This window comes from Hyla sarda, chromosome 5 (assembly GCF_029499605.1).
Source record: "Hyla sarda isolate aHylSar1 chromosome 5, aHylSar1.hap1, whole genome shotgun sequence".
Classification (NCBI taxonomy): domain Eukaryota; kingdom Metazoa; phylum Chordata; class Amphibia; order Anura; family Hylidae; genus Hyla; species Hyla sarda.
In genome coordinates, this window is record NC_079193.1 from 169,424,220 (window position 1) to 169,443,516 (window position 19,297).

A 19,297-nucleotide genomic window follows, 5' to 3' on the forward strand; every position below is an offset into this window, starting at 1 on the left:
TCCAATACACACAAAGGGAATAAACATGTGTATAGCAAAACGTGTGTTACTGCAATCCTTTTCTGTGAGGAATACTTCATTTCCTTGAAAATTTTTCAGGGGTGGCAACATTTATGCCCATGATTGTAGGTAGTTCCCACCCCCCTGTAGGTAGGTCCTGTAGGTAGAAAGTTCCTCCCTCCCCTCTCCTTCCTCTCGAAGATTAAAAACATACTCACCAGGCTTCTGGCTCCCGAGGTCTGCCTACACTTCTATCTTCCCCTGCTCCAGAGCATGTCTTTCTCCGTGCTCCAGCGTGCGAAAATAAAACCATCATGTGCTGAAGTGCAGAGGAACACAGACTCCAGTCATCTAGTAATAGAGGGAGGAGACAGGGGCTCTTTTTCCTTTCAGAGCTGTGAGTAGAGATGAGCGAACTTAGGCTGGGTCCACACTACGTTTTGTCCCATACGGGAGCGCATACGGCAGGGGGGAGCTAAAACCTCGCGCTCCCGTATGTGACCGTATGCGCTCCCGTATGCCATTCACTTCAATGAGCCGACCGGAGTGAAACGTTCGGTCCGGTCGGCTCATTTTTGCGCCGTATGCGCTTTTACAACCGGACCTAAAACCGTGGTTGACCACAGTTTTAGGTCCGGTTGTAAAAGCGCATACGGCGCAAAAATGAGCCGACCGGACCGAACGTTTCACTCCGGTCGGCTCATTGAAATGAATGACATACGGGAGCGCATACGGTAACATACGGGAGCGCGAGCTTTTAGCTCCCCCCTGCCGTATGCGCTCCCGTATGGGACAAAACGTAGTGTGGACCCAGCCTTACAGTGATTCGATTTGTCACAAACTTCTCGGCTCGGCAGTTTCTGCCTTTAGCCTGCATAAATGAGTTCAGCTTTCAGGTGCTCCAGTGGGCTGGAAAAGGTGGATCCAGTCCTAGGAGAGAGTCTCCAGCCCACCGGAGCACCTGAAAGCTGAACTCATTTATGCAGGCTAAAGTCAGAAACTGCTGAGCCAAGAAGTTTGTGACAAATCGAATTACTGTAAGTTCGCTCATCTCTAGCTGTGAGCTAAGCACCACTGTATTTAACTATAAGTGTATCAAATGGACATGCTTAGAGATAAATACAGTGTGACCGGGGAAGCTTTCATGCCCAAGTGCACACCTATGCCTGCAAATTAAATTTGTAAAACCTCAATTGGGGTACAACCAAGGGTAAAAGCGATACATCCATGAAAGTGATAATATGGCCCATATTTACTAATGTAAATGTACCAGAATTCTGGTGCAGTTTTCACAAATAAAGAAAAAAAAAGACCTCCCCTTGGGGACTTGCACTATATTTATTATGAGTTTTAGACACTTTATTGCTGGGTCCGACAAAGTGGCATGGCCTCAGCAAAAATAAAAATGTGGGACCTAAATAAAAAGGGGCGTAGCCAAAATGTGCAAAAAAGTGGGTTAAAGTCTGTCCTTCTCTCCAAGGGAAAAGAGGTGGATCCAACATTATCTTAGTTAGAGACTGGCTATAGCCAGGAGCTTGTTTTTCTCTTCAACTCTGTTACTTTATAAGCAGACCTAGTGAGCCTAGGTACTGCTTATGTCAGGTATACCTCCTACATATAGGCCACATAAAAGTCATCAAACCTGTCTGCAACAAAGTTGTTCCTGAGCCTAACCCATGTCCTGCTGCTAGGATATTCTTACTCCAAAAGTATCTGTCAATGAAGCATTCAATGAAATTGGCTAAAATCATAATTTCCCTGACTTAAGCTGTACTACCCAAAGTTGTATCTAAGATACTTGAAACTTTACTGAACTCCTTTGCTATTCTAGAAGGTACAAAGTTGTCCTATGGTGTTAGAGGTCTCATTTCTGGACTTTGTGTGCTTTTTTGAAAAAAAAAAAAAAGATCATTGTGGAGTTCACAGAGGGACATACACTTCAGGGACTACTCCCTCATCATAGATTTACTAGTACCATTGTGCTCAGCACATGTACCAACCATTTAGCATTCATCTTTGTGGAGTTTTCACTGTTTTCTACTTACCAAAGCTCCTCCAAATCAGTGTTATGATCCAGAGATTCTGCCAGTATGTTGGCTCCATAGTTAGTGATACGGTTTTTAACTATCCTGCAGTGAAAAGAAATGGGAAATTCAGTAACACGAAAACATTTACTTAGTTAAACCAATATCTACAAAATGTCATCTGTCCTGAATGGAAAATACTGTCCTGATATTCTAGATGTATTTATACATCAATGTGATATTTAGTCTTAAAAGGCTGTGTGGAAACATGTAAAATACATAGACCTGAAGATTCATTAATCGAACTTCAGCAACACTTTAAACTGAATATTTCCAAGGGGCAATATGAGAATTTGGGAGGCACTGTAGAGATTTACTCTAAAAGAGATGTTTTCTTTAAGACCCCCATCTAAAGAGTGTGTATATGGGCAAATCTGGATTGTTCATATTAAGGGAAGCAAATTTTCCACACTGAAATTTGCACGTCAAATCTCAATGTGATTTTTAGGCCTCTTCCTCACGGCGGACATTCCACCAATGGATTTCTCCTGCGATATTCAACTTGCAGCAGAATCTCATTGGGAGACATTTATCAATGTTTATTTATTTATTTTTTTTACAATTTTTTGCTTATGTGCGACTTATTTATCAACTGATTTCAGCCTGTTGATAAATTTCTTTCCCATAAGCAATAATTTTTTTTTTTGCTTTGGTAGTGGCTTTTTCTGCTCCATTGCTGGAGTAAATTTAGTAGGTTTTTTCATGCAATGTGACTTTTTTTTGCATCTTTCGCACTTGATAAAAATCACTTTTTTGCTTTGGTAAGCAAATTTCTTTTTTTTTGTTGCTTAGGGCACTGCACAATCAAAAAGTCGCACAAAAAATAGAGTAGTCGCACGTGCAACTTTTTTGCAACAATTTTAATAAAAAAAAAAAACCTACTTAATGCTTTGATAAATGTCCCCCATTGTCTTCAATAGGATTCTGCTGCTCGGTTTAGACTGCAGACTCGTGCAGTAGAATTCTGTCAGCGGAAAGTATATCAAAGTATGTTCATTCTTTGAGCCAGAATTTAGCTGGGACTGCTTTGCTATCTATTTTTGTATGGATGTGCTGCAGATTTTGTTTGCATGTAATCAGTCTAGTGTGCATTTATCCTGAAAGAGAGGAGATATTAAACTTTGGAAGCTGCTAATCTCAGCCATTACTACATATATTCTCACCACAGGTTTTTAAGAGTTTGGTTCACTTTCAGCATTTCAGCAAAGTTCTTGGCTGCCTCATCTGTGATGTTGTTTTCTGTCAACCTGTACAAAGAGCATTAAAAGTATTAGCAACATTTACAAAAAAAAAAGATTTTTTTTTTCATTTTTCTCAACTTTGGTGTAAATTGCATTAAGATTTGCCACCTGTGACACATTTATTAGGCATTTTAGACTCTCTTTGTGGCTCACTCAACAAGGGGGCATGGCTTAGAGTGCAAGATAATATACCAAGATGTGCCAAAATTTAGACATTGTTTTTCGCAGGACATTATCTCCAGGCACTATATTTGATGAAGGATCTGTTTCAGGTTGGATACCCATTGTCTTGTGCTTAATACATTTTTTACATAATCCATGTCTAAGAAAGTATATTGGAAATAGCTCTTAGCGCAACAACATCCGGTGAGTACGATTCCACCATACACTGTGTCAACTCTTGTTACGACCTTTACAAGGGGTGCACGCCTTTTTGTTTCTATTTTAGTTTTGATTAAGACAAAGTCAAACTCAGGGTCCCTGTCACCAGGGTTATATTGCCCTCAGATAAGACCGCTTAAATCTGGTGATAAATAGAACATTTAAGACAGTAGTTACTGTAACTTTACCATAATGTTCTGATAGACTTGTTGTGCTGTAAAGCATCAGCAATGTATATGCCTCCAACCGAGCTTATCTCATTGCAGGCCAGACTGCAGAGAAAAATACAAGAGGTAAATAATATAATGTGTTAGTGATATTACAGTTCTACAGTCTAACTTATGAAACTGTAGAACAAAAAGGTACAGTCCTCAATCTGGAGACAAGGTGGAGAAAGATAGTGCTATAGAGCAAATAGATAGAGAATCGGAAAAAGGGAAGGAGCAGAAAGAAGAGGTGGAGGGGGGAGAGAAAGACGACAGACACAATACAAAAGGTAAAAGAATAGTTAGACCGTAGGGCTAAAAAGTCCTTTTATTAATAATTATACTACAAGTAAGATACTGTGTTAACAGAGAGATACCGCAGGGCCCTTGCGGATCCTCTTTTATTGGTGACAGAGGAGGAGCCACAAGGGCCCTGTGGTATCTCTCTGTTAACACAGTATCTTACTTGTAGTATAATTATTAATAAAAAAGACTTTTTAGCCCTACGGTCTAACTATTTCTTTACCTTTTGTATTGTGTCTATCCCCTTTCTCTTCCCCCCCTCCCCCTCTTCTTTCTACTCCTTCCCTTTTTCCGATTCTCTATCTATCTACTCTATATCGCTATCTTTCTCCACCTTTTCTCCAGATTACCGCAACATAGGAGGTGCTTGAGGTATGTACCTTTTTGTTCTACAATTCATTTATACTAATTGGCACTTTGTGTTTTCAGTGCTACAGTTAACCTTAGTTTTTTTCCTATCCTAACCCTCTGTGAGCTGCATACCCCTTTCTTTTGTCTAACTTATGAAACTAATTAATAGTTCAGACTGATACTAACTGTAATTGTTAGAAGAACAGATTTCTGCTATATAATATTACTAGTTCACGGATATAACGTTTATATAACCATGCCATGGTGCCCTAGTACTTAATGTATCAAGGCATACATTTAGGTTATGAATTCATGGCTTTGATAAGCAGACGTCACTGCAATCCTGGTGATGTCTGCCATTAACCCTTTAGATGCTGTGATCAATGCTGATCGCAGCACCTTAAAGGGGTACTTCAGCCCTAAGGCATTTATCCCCTATCCAAAGGGTAGGGGATAAGATGTCTGAATGCGGGTGTCCCGCCACTGGGGACCCCTGTAATCTTGCATGCAGCACCCACCTGTGGAAGCTGCATGCAGCTCTGCAGCCTTGGAGTCAGCCGGGTCACGACTACGGGGCCGGAGTATTGTGACGTCACTCCCTGCCCCCACAATGCAAGTCTATGGGAGGGGGCATGACGATTGCTAATAGAGTAGGGTAGAGTTCTGCTAGCTATATATTCATATGCTGGTGACCATTTGAGGCAGCATACAGTCTGCCTATTGGGAAGATGACACAGGTTATTGTAAAACATCCTGCATCTGCTGATTAACTAACAGAAAATCTGATGGAAATAAGATTTCTGTAGGTGAACTTATAAATAGGTGATGACAATATTAGGTTGAGTTTACATATTTACATCTAGCTATTTTGTTTGTTCTGCTCCATCATAGAGTAAAAAAAATAAGAATGGCCTACAATCAGTTACACAACTGGCACTGATGGTGCACAATAAGACCCAGCAGACCTTATTCAAGTGAGTGAGGTCTGAGTGTGGTATTTTAACAAAAAAATTTGCTGCATGCTATGTTGTCCTGTAATTTGAGAAAGAGGATTCTAACATATTGTCCGATGCAAATGTGGAAAAAACCTTACAATTTTGTCAAGTAAACTTTAAAACAAACCTTAGATCTTTCAGATGGGGATGATTTCTTATTGCTTCTGCAAATGCCTGAGCTCCTTCATCACCAATGCGATTTCCCCACATGCTGAAAATAGATACATTCAATGCTTTCATGTAAAATATCAAATTATTCATAAAGGAATATTATGGTTTCCCTTTTTTCCTTGCTATTAGGCTAGGTTCACTGCATTTGTGTTTAAGTTTAATGCATGTTATTTAGTCTTTAGAAGGATTAAAAAGTTTGTTAACGGATGCCAAAATCTGATTGTTGCTAATTGACTTACATTATAATAAAAATGGATTGCAACATATACGTTTTTTTTTTTTTTCTTTGCTATATACAACTATGCAATTAAGTCAATTATGCAGCAATATTAAACCTAATGAAACAGAAAACAGTGAAGCCAAGACACAAAATACAGTGTGAACCCAGCCTCAAACTGTTCTTACCAAGAATAATAACATCCTAATATATTTAAAATCTCTGCCTACGAGTCTTTGTTTAATCCTTAACTAAACCCCTCATTGCTAAGTGGCATAACTGTAGGAAACAAACCATCCCAAAAATATGAAAAAATCCACATACATACATACATATGTGGTTTCATTAAATATGCATTTTTTCCTGTTATAATAGTCTTCCCTTGCATACCAACCTGTGTTTTTTTGGCTTTGGTTTTCAAAGTACTTTCTGGGCCTGCAGACAGTATTTCGGCTGGTTTCCTGTGTTAGCTGACATCACTAGCAGAGACAGGTGCTCAGACAGAGGCGCTCTTGGAGTAGGCGCACTGCACTCTGAGAGGTATTTCCATGTTGAAGGCGGCCTGCCCTGTCTAACTTACTGAGTGGTCAAAGGTGTTTGGAAAGCCAAAGACATCCGAAAAGGCTGTTTTACTCACTTTAGTATTGAGGTTAAAGAGGTACTCCGGAGGAAAACTGATGCCAGATATTTAAACAGATTTGTAAATTACCTCTATTAAATACCGTATTTTTCGCCATATAAGACGCACTTTTTCTTTTGGGGGGGAAAAAGTCGGTGCGTCTTATACGGCGAATACACCCCTATCGCGGCGGTCCCTGCGGCCATCAACGGCCGGGACCCACGGCTAATACAGGACATCACCGATCGCGGTGATGCCCTGTATTAACCCTTCAGATGCGGCGATCAAAGCTGACCGCCGCGTCTGAAGGGAAAGTGACACTAACCCGGCTGTTCAGTCGGGCTGTTCGACCAGCTTACAGGACACCGGGAGGGACCTAACCTGCCTCCTCGGTGTCTTCTTCGTTCAGGGATCCCCTGTATTGCCGGCACTCTCGTTCCTCGTCATCACGTCGTCGCGTACGTGCGTCGGCGTGCGTAACGATGTGATGGCGGCGACGGAGAGCGAGGATACCCGGCCGGCAGCAGAGATGTTCCGGAGCGACTTGGGCACGGCGACAGCGATGGAGCGACATCCAGGGCAGCGGTGACTGGTCCGGAGCGGCGGGGACACGTGAATACTATCTCCTATGCAGTGGTCTTCAATCTGCGGACCTCCAGATGTTGCAAAACTACAACTCCCAGCATGCCCTGGAGGTCCGCAGGTTGAAGACCACTATTGGGTTCAAAATCTTTATTTTTTTAGATTTTGCACCTATAAATTGGGTGCGTCTTATATGCCGGTTGCGTCCTATAGGGATGAAAAATACAGTATGTCCAGACATATGCTGCTCTGAACAGTTCCTAAAATGGACAGAGGTGTCAGCAGAGAGCACTGTGGTTGTGACAGAAAAGAAATCCAAAAAGAAAATAATTTCCTCTGTAGTATACAGCCGAGATGTACTGGAAGGATTAAGATTACCGTACTTTTAATAGAAGTAATTTACAAATCTGTTTAACTTTCTAGTACCAGTTGATAAAAAAAAAAAAAAAAGTTTTCCACCGGAGTACCCCTTTAATGGAAGTTGCATAAACAGCACAGCACTTTTAATGCACATTTATCAGACATGTATGGCATAACCTGTAGATATGCCATAAATGTAGGGATAGGATTGCCCTTTTCAAAATCAACAAGATAGAAGATCATGCAGAAGAAGGCACATTTCACACAAAAAAACTAATTTAAATGATTTTAGTTAGGCAAAAATTAATTTTCACGTATTATTGTTTGTATTAGTCAAGTTGATATTCTCACCCTAAACCACCCCATTAAAAACATTATATATGTAAGATGTACTTTATAAGTTATAACCTGTAAGAAGCAAAGCAGCACAAAATGATGATTTTTCAAAAAATATATTAAGTATGGAACAATTCTTTTTTATATAAATAATGTATTCTATTTACCCCACATCACAAATGCTGGTGTTCTTTTGTAAAGCCTGTGCAATATGTTTTCCACCCACAGCAGTGAACTTATTGTATCCCAACCTGTACAAACAGCAAATAAGGACAATGTTGGTTATAGCGATTTCTTAAAAGATGGCATTTTAATAAGATTTATTCTACATGCACTATAACAACTCCCAGAACTCATGCTGGCTTAATGTAAACTTATGCAAACAATCATGAAATCCCAAATCACAGCATATTTACAACATAATTCTGCCTACAGAAAGAACAAAGAAATGGCCATTAAAGGGCTGTTCCCCTGGAAAAAAAAATTCTTTAAATTAACTGGTGCCAGAAAGTTAAACAGATTGGTAAATTACTTCTATTTAAAAATCCTAATCCTTCCAGTACTTATAAGCTGCTGTTGGCTACAGAGGAAGTTCTTTTCTTTTTGAATTTCCTTTCTGTCTGACCACAGTGCTCTCTGCTGACACTTCTGTCCAGTTTATGAACTGTCCAGATTAGAAGCAAATCCCCATAGCAAACCTATCCTGTTCTGGACAGTTCCTGACATGGACAGAGGTGTCAGCAGAGAGCACTGTGGTCAAACACAAAGGAAATTCAAAAAGAAAAGAACTTCCTCTGTAGTATACAGGAGCTGATAAGTACTAGAAGGATTAAGATTTTTAAATAGAAGTAATTTACAAATCTGTTTAACTTTCTGGCACCAGTTGATTTAAAACAAAATGTTTTCCAGTGGAGTACCCCTTTAACTTGTATGGGACAAAGCTGCAATGCCAAGCACCGTTGCTACTAAATGTACTGCATTGTGCAATATGGACCAATTCCTAGCCAGAGCACTTTGGCCTCCAGCAAAAACGTTGCACACAGGATGCTTAGCGTCAGACCCTGCTGATCTAATAATGATAGGCCATCAGTTTTACAAATCTTTATAACTTCTTTAGAAGTAATGTCTTTGAGACATTTATAATATATATGAATGCATGTATGTGTGTAAATGAATACATAATTAGAAATATTCTGCATACTTACTTCACGTGCTTTAACAAGGGGCATTCTAGAATGATGCGTGCCACATACCGGGCTCCAAAATCTGTTATGAAATTTTTGTACAAACTACAAAATACAAAAATAAATATATTTTTTTATGCTTCAAAATAAAAAAGACAAACTGATGATAGCTGGAGATAGATCTTTAATTTGAGATCATAACTTTGATTAGGCAAAATAGTAAAACATACTGAAAAAGATGTGCATATGTCAATTTTTTCAAAGCCTATGTTATAGGATTGGTAGTTGCTTTCTTACAAGTTTGAAGTTATACTTACCCTAGAAATATGATGACCTTGTGCTTGGTTAACTCTTCAGCCAAAACTCTGACACCATCATCAGAGATCTGATTCACACTTAATCTGCAATTTGTGCAAAATATAAAACATCATCCAAATATTAATGTTGTGCAACACTTTTTGCAATGCACATCTAAGGTAGCCGTAACCATAAGGGAATGTATCTCCTAGATTTTTTTCTTTTACTGATTAGAGAAAGATACTGAAACATCTTATCTAATTAATTTACTGTACATCAATTTTCTTATTGTATTTTTTATTTTTATTTCATTGTTTTACATTATTATGGAGACTGTCATTTTTCCTGAGCTGTTTTTAACAGCATGTATTAATATGATTTACGGCAGCCCCATAAACATAGGCAACATTAAAATCAAGTGATGTCTACAGCTGCTTTATGGGCCCGTATCTCCAGGGTATAAGACTACAAAGAAACACAAAATAATATAAAACAAAAATTGAGAAACAGAAACACAGCCACAGATCTACAATTTGCATTTTGATCTACTTTCTTCTCAGCACAAATTCAAAAACGAACAGCTTTTTAGTATACATTTTGATCAAAAAATACAAACCCACTTGCCACATCAAGGCCACCTATTCAGAGTGAGTCCCTAACCTAAGACTGGAATGACCCAGTGGCCAGGCAGCCCCACTTCTGCCCGACCAAGCCCCTGGCTCTGGGCCACTCCACCCCACAGACAAACCACCACAGTAACAATGACCGCCGCAGACCACCACACCAGTGGAGTGGAGTGCTGGCTATGAAAGAGGGGAAAGACTACAATTGTAAAACAAAAATACAGAAATAGAAACACAGCCGCACATCCACAATTTGCATTTTGATCTACTTGCTTCTCAGCACAAATTAAAAAACGAACAGGTTGTTAGTATACATTTTGATAAAAAAGTACAAGCCCACTCGCCACGTCAAGGCCACCTATTCAGAGTGAGTCCCTAATCTAACATTGGCGTAGGGCCAGGCAGAGACCACCTCCATCAGGACACCATGCCCACAGGGGGAACGACCCAGTGGCCAGGCAGCCCCAGTGATGCCTGACCAAGCCCCTGGCTCCAGGCCTCTCCACCCCCCAGACAAAGCACCACAGTAACAATGACTACTGCAGAGCACCACACCAGTGTGAACACCTACCATGTGCTCCTTGCCAGAGGGCTGGGAGAATTCTAGGAGGAAACCCATATGCAGTCTCCTGCTAATTAAAAACGGGTTAGGGACCCACTCTGAATAGGTGGCCTTGACGTAGCGAGTGGGCTTGTACCTTTGATCAAAATTGATCAAAATTAATACTAACAACCTGTTAGTTTTTGAAATTATGCTGAGAAGCAATCAGATCAAATTACATATGGTGGATGTGAGGCTATGTTTCTCTAATTTTGTTGTACAAACTAATTTGATCCCACAGATATATTCTTTTCCATTTCTTTCCTGACATACATTCAGTAGGTACATTTGCCAGTGCATACATAGCTTTTGAAGTAGCGTTTAAGCATGCACTTGGCTATTAAAGTCAATGAGTACATAATCATATCGGTGCTCAGAAAGGCTCCTCCATTTATGCTGAACCTATATTACAAGTGTGATATGAATAAAGCCTAATTCCGATTTGTACATGCTAACATAAATATTTCTAGTGTTCACAAGTGGCACACAAAATACACCAGTTATACCAGTAATGACATGGTTAAATGAAATAGCTTTGATTGTCTAAATTAAAACACGTAGACACTTTACATCCTGCAACAGCTTAGGCTAGGATCATACCTCACATGCACCCTTATCACATGTCTAAACATAAACCACTACACAAATAATAATGTGTATACTTTTTTTTAAAGTGAAAGAGACTTTTATGGCTACTTTTTGTGGTTTGCTGTTATAAAAAAAAAAAAATAATAAAAGGCAACTGAGAGGACAAACAAGATTGGCCCATATAATCCTATGGAATCTATATGGTATGTATATGGATCCTTTTCTTTCTTTTTATTTTTTTTTATGTATTTAAGTATCATCCCATGTACTGTCAACTCTATAGCCAGATCTGGTGAGAACAAAGCTTTTAACTAAACTTTTTTCCCATAAGTTAAACAATGATTCCTACCTGACCACAGTGAGTTTCCTGAAGCATGGTATAAGCTCTTTCACGCCATAATCATTTATATTGTTATTGTCTAAATCCAATGCAATTTGTTTCTGGTACTGATTCAGAAGAAAGGAGATGGCACCACAATCAGAAGAAGAAGCCCCACAGAAGCTTAGCTTAATGTAATTTGCACATATTCCCTTGGCTACAAGTTTCCCCACCTTTTCACACTGAGTCTCACATATGCATCGTGCCATCCAGATGAAGTGAGTCAATGCATGAACACAGTTGTATCCCCCAAAATCTGACCGAGGAAGGTTTTTTAAATGAAATTTCACACTTCTGAAAAGTTGTTGCTTAAGAGCTTTTCTCTTTACTTTTAAAACAGAAGATGGGACTAGATGTCTAAGGAGAACTTGTTTTGGCTTTGAAAGCAACCCGCAGAGAAACAGGTTAATAAACTGTAAGTGATCAATATTTGCAAATGGATCCCCCTGCTTGTACTTCTTTTCACAGACACATGACATCAGGTTGGGTTGAAGCTCCTCTTGTTGGGAGTGTGCACAATGAGCGAAATACTTTAGCAGCTCTTTAGTGCCAGTTCCACTATCGATCACAAGAAATAAGGCAGTGAAGAAGGACTGAAGTGTCACATGAAAAAATTCAAAAGAGCCATCTTCACCAGATTCATTGAAATTTTTTACAGGTCTTAGAAAACCCAACTTGAGATTTTGCTCTGGGATGTTAAGAGATGTGATAGCATCATAGTCAAAAACAAAGACTGAACTGTCCATCCCATTATAGGCAAGCTTTCCTATCAAAAGCAATGTGTCTTTGCCCTTCTTGTAAGTTTCAGTCTGACTTCTAGGGGTTCCTTTAGTAGACAAGTTCAAGTAAACTTCAATTAAGAGTAAAAATATATCAGTAAGGGTAACAGAACTGCTGGAAAACTCATGACTCTCATTCATGGAGTGAAAATGTTCATAAGACTTAAATATTATCCAGCAAAACAAGGGGATGGAACATAAACTGCTGAAATTATGGTTGGCTTGTAAGTGGTTTAATACACGCATCTGAATGCTGGGTTCCTTGAAGAATAATTTTGTATATTCCATTAGGTTATCTGCCCCGAAACCACGCAGCATAATTCTCTTTCTAACAAATTTCCCTGAGACGTGACAACCTGTTCTTGCCGTTAAAACAATCCTTGATCCTTTTAACAGTTTTCCACTCAGTAGATGCATGAACAGTGTTGCAGGATGTGCAGTGTCTGTAGGTAAAGTAACTTCTGGAATGTTGCTTAAGTCAAAACTGGAATGCATTTCATCAAAGCCATCAAAAGTGAACATTACACTTTCTGGAAATGTCAATATATATCGAAACACTTCTTCTGGATCATGGTCTGGATAGCAGTTGTACCTGAAGAGTAAATCCTTTAAAGAGATCCTAGTGTTGGCATTAAAAAATACAAATGTCCGACATCGAAACCTAAAAAAAAATTTAATGTCAGAGTAAGATTTTCCTCTTGCCCAAATATTTAGAATTTTTTGGATCAGAAGCGTCTTTCCCATGCCAGCATCACCATAGATAAATGTGGTTCCTCCTTCTTCATTGATCACCCCGATGTCATCAAACAAGGAATTCAGATCTTTTACTTGTCCCATAGTTTCATTTTTGTCATTCACCAATTCCATAACCCCATTAACGTAAGTTTCCTGGAGAATCAACTCCTCTTTCTCAGAGTAAGACTTTACAAATTTGGAATCACTACATAATTCTTGTTTGAGCTTCGTGCTGTATAAAGTAACTAAAAGATGAAAGAAAATAAATATCAATTACTAGTATTTATGTATAGGATAGTTGTTATAGGTATAAAAAATATTTCTAAAAGTATTTTACAACAAGTGGAGTTTAAAAGAATGCCCATTGTATGATATATAACAAAACAAACCTTTACTTACCTCCAGCGCTCCTGCCATGCCCCTGATCATCTGCTCGGCTCATCGCAGCAGTCGTCCTCCTGAGCTGCAGCGTGATGTGTCAGGCCTGGGCCCAGTGTGTCATACTGCCGTTTAGGGAAATACACGCCACAGTGATGTCCTGCCTTGGCCAGCAATTTGCTGAGTTGCAGTATGACATGTTGAGCCCAGATGTTTCCACGCTGCAGCTCAGAAAGCCTTTCTTATTGGGAGGACCGGAGACGGTCACTGTAGGGATCACTTGAGAGCTGGAGGTAAGTACAGGCTTGTTTTGTTATATACCACATAATGGTAATACTTTTTATTGTATTTACAGTGTCTCACATACAGTCATGTCTGTAAATGTTGGTACCCCTGAAATTTTTCTAGAAAATGAAGTATTTCTCACAGAAAGTGATTGCAGTAACACATGTTTTGCTATACACGTTTATTCCCTTTGTGTGTATTGGAACCAAACCAAAAAAGGGAGAAAAAAAAACTAATTGGACATAATGTCACACCAAACTCCAAAATGATTGGCACCATTTCAAAATTGTGGAAAAATAAGTGTTTCAAGCATGGTATGCTCCTTTAAACTCACCTGGTCAAGTAACAGGTGTAGGCAATATACAAATCACACCTGAAAGCAGATAAAAAGGAGAGAAGTTCACTTAGTCTTTGCATTGTGTCTGTGTGTGCCACACTAAGCATCCAAAAAGAGGAAAAGAGAACTTAAGAACCAAAATTGTGGAAAAATATCAACAATAAAAATAACAACAATCTCAAAGTTCATCTCCAGAGATCTAGATTTGTCTTTTTCCACAGTGCGCAACATTATCAAGAAGCTTGCAACCCATGGCACTGTAGCTAATCTACCCAGGCGTGGACGGAAGAGACAAATTGATGAAAGGTGTCAACGCAGGATAGTCCGGATGGTGGATAAGCAGCCCCAAACAAGTTCCAAAGATATCCAAGCTGTCCTGCAGGATCAGGGAGCATCAGTGTCAGCGCAAACTATCCATCGACATTTAAATGAAATGAAACGCTATGGCAGGAGACCCATGAGGACCCCACTGCTGACACAGCAAGCAAGACTACATTTTGCCAAAAGGAACTTGAGTAAGCCAAAATTCTTCTGGGAAAACATCTAGTGGACAGATGACACCAAGATAGAGCTCTTTGGTAAAGCACATCATTCTACTGTTTACCGAAAATGGAATGAGGTCTACAAAGAAAAGAAAACAGTACCTACAGTGAAATATGGTGGCAGTTCAATTATGTTTTGGGGTTGTTTTGCTGCCTCTGGCACTGGGTGCCTTGAATGTGTGCAAGGCATCATGAAATCTGAGGATTTTGGGTCGCACTGTACAGCCCAGTGTCAGAAAGCTGGGTTTGCATCTGAGATCTTGGGTCTTCCAGCAGGACAATGACCCCAAACATACATCAAAAAGCACCCAGAAATGGATGGCAACATGGAGAGTTCTGAAGTGGCCAACAATGAGTCGAGATCTAAATCCCATTGAACACCTGTGGAGAGACCTTAAAATTGCTGTTGGGAAAGGCGCCCTTCCAATAAGAGAGACCTGGAGCAGTTTGCAAAGGAATAGTGGTCCAACATTCCGGATGAGAGGTGTAAGAAGCTTATTGATGGTTATAGGAAGCCACTGATTTCAGTTATTGTTTCAAAAGGGTGTGCAACCAAATATAAAGTTAAGGATGCCAATAATTTTGTTCAGCCCATTTTTGGAGTTTGGTGTGACATTATGTCCAATTTGTTTTTTTCCTCCCTTTTTTGGTTTAGTTCCAATACACACAAAGAAAATAAACATGTGTTACTGCAATCCTTTTCTGTGAGAAATACTTCATTTTCTAGAAAAATTTCAGAGGTGCCAACATTCACGGCCGTGACTGTGACTACACCTCTCACATTTTTTGTAAATATTCTATTATATCTTTTTATGTGACAACACTGGAGAAATTACACTTTGCTACAATGTAAAGTAGTGAGTGCACAGCCTGTATAAGTGTTTAATGTTGTGTGCCCTCAAAATAACTTAAAACAGCCATTAAAGGGGTACTACCGTGCTGACAAATTATCCCCTATCTAAAGGATAGGGGATAAGTTGCCTGATCGCGTGGGGTCCCGCCGCTCGGGGACCCCGCGATCTCGCACGCAGCACCCCGCTCTCATCAGGCCCCAGAGCGAACATCCGCTCCGGGTCTGATGACGGGGTCGGTGATCGTGATGTCACAGCTCCGCCCCCGTGTGACGTCACGCTCCTCCCCTAAATGCAAGTCTATGGCAGGGGGCGAGACAGTTGTCTCGCCCCCTGCCATAGACGTACATTATGGGGCAGAGCGTGACATCACATGTGGGCGGGCCGTGACGTCACGATACTCCGGCCCCGTGATCGGCAGTCATCAGACCCAGAGCGATGTTCGCTCTGGGGCCTGATGAGAGCGGGGTGCTGCATGCGAGATCGCGGGGGTCCCCAGCGGCGGGACCCCGCACGATCAGGCAACTTATCCCCTATCCTTTAGATAGGGGATAAGTTGTCAGCACGGTAGTACCCCTTTAATGTCAAAACCTTGGCAACAAACGTGGGTATACCCCAAAGTGTCAATATTTTGTGTGGCCACCATTATATTCCAGCATTACCTTAAGGCTGCTTTCACACTATAGAATTCTCCATTTTGCTGCTGCAAGTAGGTTTGCTGTATCTGTCAGGGTGGTGTCCAGAGCATGGAGGCGCTACCAGGGAAGAGGCCAGTACATCAGGAGATGTGGAGGTGGCCATAGGAGGGCAACAACCCAGCAGCAGGACCGCTACCTCCGCCTTTGTGCAAGGAGGAGCACTGCAAGAGCCCTGCAAAATTACCTCCAGCATGCCACAAATGTGCATGTGTCCACTCAAACAGTCAGAAACGGACTCCATGAGGGTGGTATGAGGGCCTGACATCCAAAGGTGGGGGTTGTGCTTACAGCACAACACCGTGCAGGACGTTTGGCATTTGCCAGAGAACACCAAGATTGGCAAATTCGCCACTGGCGCCCTGTGCTCTTCACAGATGAAAGCAGGTTCACACTGTGCACATGTGACAGAGTCTGGAACATCCTCCAACATGACCGGTTTGGCGGTGGGTCAGTAATGGTGTGGGGTGGCATTTCTTTGGGGGGCCGTACAGCCCTAAATATGCTTGCCAGAGGTAGCCTGACTGCCATTAGGTACCGAGATGAGATCCTCCGACCCCTTGTGAGACCATATGCTGGTGCGGTTGGCCCTGGGTTCTTCCTAATGCAAGACGATGCTAGACCTCATGTGGCTGGAGTGTGTCAGCAGTTTCTGCAAGAAGAAGGCATTGATGCTATGGACTGGCCCACCCATTCCCCAGACCTGAATCCGATTGAGCACATCTGGGACATCATGTCTCGCTCCATCCAACAATGCCACGTTGCACCACACAATTACCTCCAGGAAAAACACAGGATCAAGCAAGGTGTGGGGATCTCGTGTAGAGTAAAAAGGTTTATTACCCACAATGCAACACGTTTCATGGAAGACCGCTTCATCAGGCATATTAGGAACAGGAAGGGTGTAAGGTATTTATGCAACACCATTTAACCCTTCAATAGACAGAACAACACAGGTTTAAAAAAAAAGTAGTTTTTTTTACATATAAAATACAAATACAGAAATATATGTATACCAAATTAAAGAAGCACATATATAAATTAAGTAAATAAGTTAACATATAAATTTATAAACAATATATAAAATAAAAAATTTTATTTAATAAAAACTGCCAAATGCTACACTGCATTTCCAATAGATTCAATAAGACCACGTGGAAAAAGCGTGTTGAGTGGAAAAATCAAAAAATAAAATTGTATGCATATTTATTAACCTGACTTGATTTTTTTGCTGTTGGAAGGAAGGTGTTGGTTTGGGGCATACAAGATCAGATGGTTGTTTATTTTTCCCTTTATTGTACGCCTGGGATAATATCGACTGAGGGTAACCCTTTTCTAAAAAACAATCCCATATAGTAAGGAATTGTTTAGAAAAATCCTCAAAAGAAGTACAATTCTTTCAAATTCGAAGATATTGCCCATAGGGCACATTCCGGATCAATTTTGGATAATGAGAACTATTATATTCTAACAAACCAGTTTGTTAGAATATAATAGTTCTCATTATCCAAAAATGGATTTTGAGGATTTTTCTAAACAATCCCTCACTATATGGGATAGTTTTTTAGAAAAGGGTTACCCTAAGTCGATATTATCCCAGGCATACAATAAAGTGAAAAATAAACAACAATCTGATCTTGTATGCCCCAAACCAACCCTTTCCTTCCAACAAAAAAAAAAAAATCAAGTGAGGTTAATAAATATGCATACAATTTTATTACCAACTTTAACTTATCAGCCAATTATGTTCAACGGATTTTGAGGAAATATTGGTCCATTTTAAAAAGCGATCCCTTGTTGGAAGAACACCTCCCAGGACAACCGGGTGTCACGTTCCGCAGGTCTATGAACCTGTGGAATTTAATTGCCCCTAGTAGAATGAAAAAAGATAACCCGACTAGAGATTCTACTATCATAACTCATAAAGGTACCTCTCCATGTAATAAAATCAAATGTAAGTGTTGCCCTATTATTCGGCCAATTAAATACCCCTTTACTTCCCATATTTCTAAAAAAAAAATCATATCTGATAAATACCTGAACAATTGTGATCTACCTTTTGTCCTGCTCTTGCGGTCTCCAATGTGTGGGCCACACTGTTCAGACAGTGTGGTCCCGCGTGAACAAACACAGATCTAATGTCAAAATCCGTTACATGCTACATAGCGTGTCCCGCCACCTTACATTAAATCATGATGGTAATTTTGACACTCTAAATCTGGTGATTATAGAAACGATCCCTTTTTATATACACAATAGATTTCAAAAATTGATTAATAAAGAATCCTTCTAGCTTTTTCCACTCGACACGCTTTTTCCACGTGGACTTAATGAATCTATTGAAAATGCAAGGTAGCATTTGGTGGTTTTTATTAAATACATTTTTTTATTTTATATATTGTTCATAAATGTATATCTGTTAACTTTATTTACTTTATTTGGATATATGTGCTTCTTTAATTTGATATACATATATTTCTGTATTTGTATTTTATATGTAAAAATAACTTTTTTTTTTTACCTGTGTTGTTCTGTCTATCAAAGGGTTAAATGGTGTTGTATAAATAACATACACTCTTCCTGTTCCCAATATGCCTGATGAAGTGGTCTTCCGCGAAACACGTTGGATTGTGGGTAATAAACCTTTTTACTCTACACGAGATCCACACTCCTTGCTTGATCCTTGGTTTTTCCTGGAGGTGATTGTGTGGTTGCTGATTTGTCTCAGGAGCCCCTGCTGGATCCTAGTTATCACTACTATTACTGCCTTGACCATTGTTATACATGGCTTCGTACAACCACCGCTGGTGAGCACTTGAACATCTGTTTTTTTATATTTCACCCTACATTATCACACTATGGAGCGCTTTCCTTTGTTCTAGTTGACATTGCACCACAGACTGTCCACGAGTTGGTAGATGCTTTAGTCCAGGTCTGGGAGGACATCCCTCAGGACACCATCCATTACCACATCAGGAGCATGCCCAGGTGTTGTAGGGCGGTCATACATGCGCGTGGAGGCCACACACACACTACTGAGCCTCATTTTGACTTGTTTTAAGGTCATTACATCAAAGTTGGATCAGCCTGTAGTGTGGTTTACCACTTTGATTTTTAGTGTGGCTCCATATCCAGACCTCCATGGGTTGATAAATTTGATTTCCATTGATCATTTTT

General features: G+C 40.1%; 1 protein-coding gene and 1 long non-coding RNA gene across 6 annotated transcripts in view; one reads left to right on the forward strand and one right to left on the reverse strand.

Annotated features, from left to right (window-relative positions):
* Positions 1-19,297, forward strand: part of LOC130273613 (uncharacterized) — a 102,112-nt gene that overhangs the window by 10,469 nt on the left and 72,346 nt on the right. The window lies entirely within an intron of this gene.
* The window catches only part of NOD1 (nucleotide binding oligomerization domain containing 1), an 81,266-nt gene that overhangs the window by 5,038 nt on the left and 56,931 nt on the right, over positions 1-19,297 (reverse strand). For 2 of the 4 annotated variants that reach the window (XM_056520699.1, XM_056520698.1), the window contains exons 4-11: positions 11,489-13,277; positions 9,348-9,431; positions 9,052-9,135; positions 8,014-8,097; positions 5,689-5,772; positions 3,895-3,978; positions 3,248-3,331; positions 2,046-2,129 (exon numbers count right to left, since the gene is read on the reverse strand). In XM_056520699.1, coding sequence (XP_056376674.1) covers positions 2,046-2,129; positions 3,248-3,331; positions 3,895-3,978; positions 5,689-5,772; positions 8,014-8,097; positions 9,052-9,135; positions 9,348-9,431; positions 11,489-13,277 — 2,377 coding nt within the window. Of the gene's footprint in view, positions 1-2,045; positions 2,130-3,247; positions 3,332-3,894; positions 3,979-5,688; positions 5,773-8,013; positions 8,098-9,051; positions 9,136-9,347; positions 9,432-11,488; positions 13,278-14,029; positions 14,069-19,297 lie in introns of all 4 variants that reach the window. The other 2 variants (XM_056520702.1, XM_056520701.1) reach the window with 2 other exon arrangements.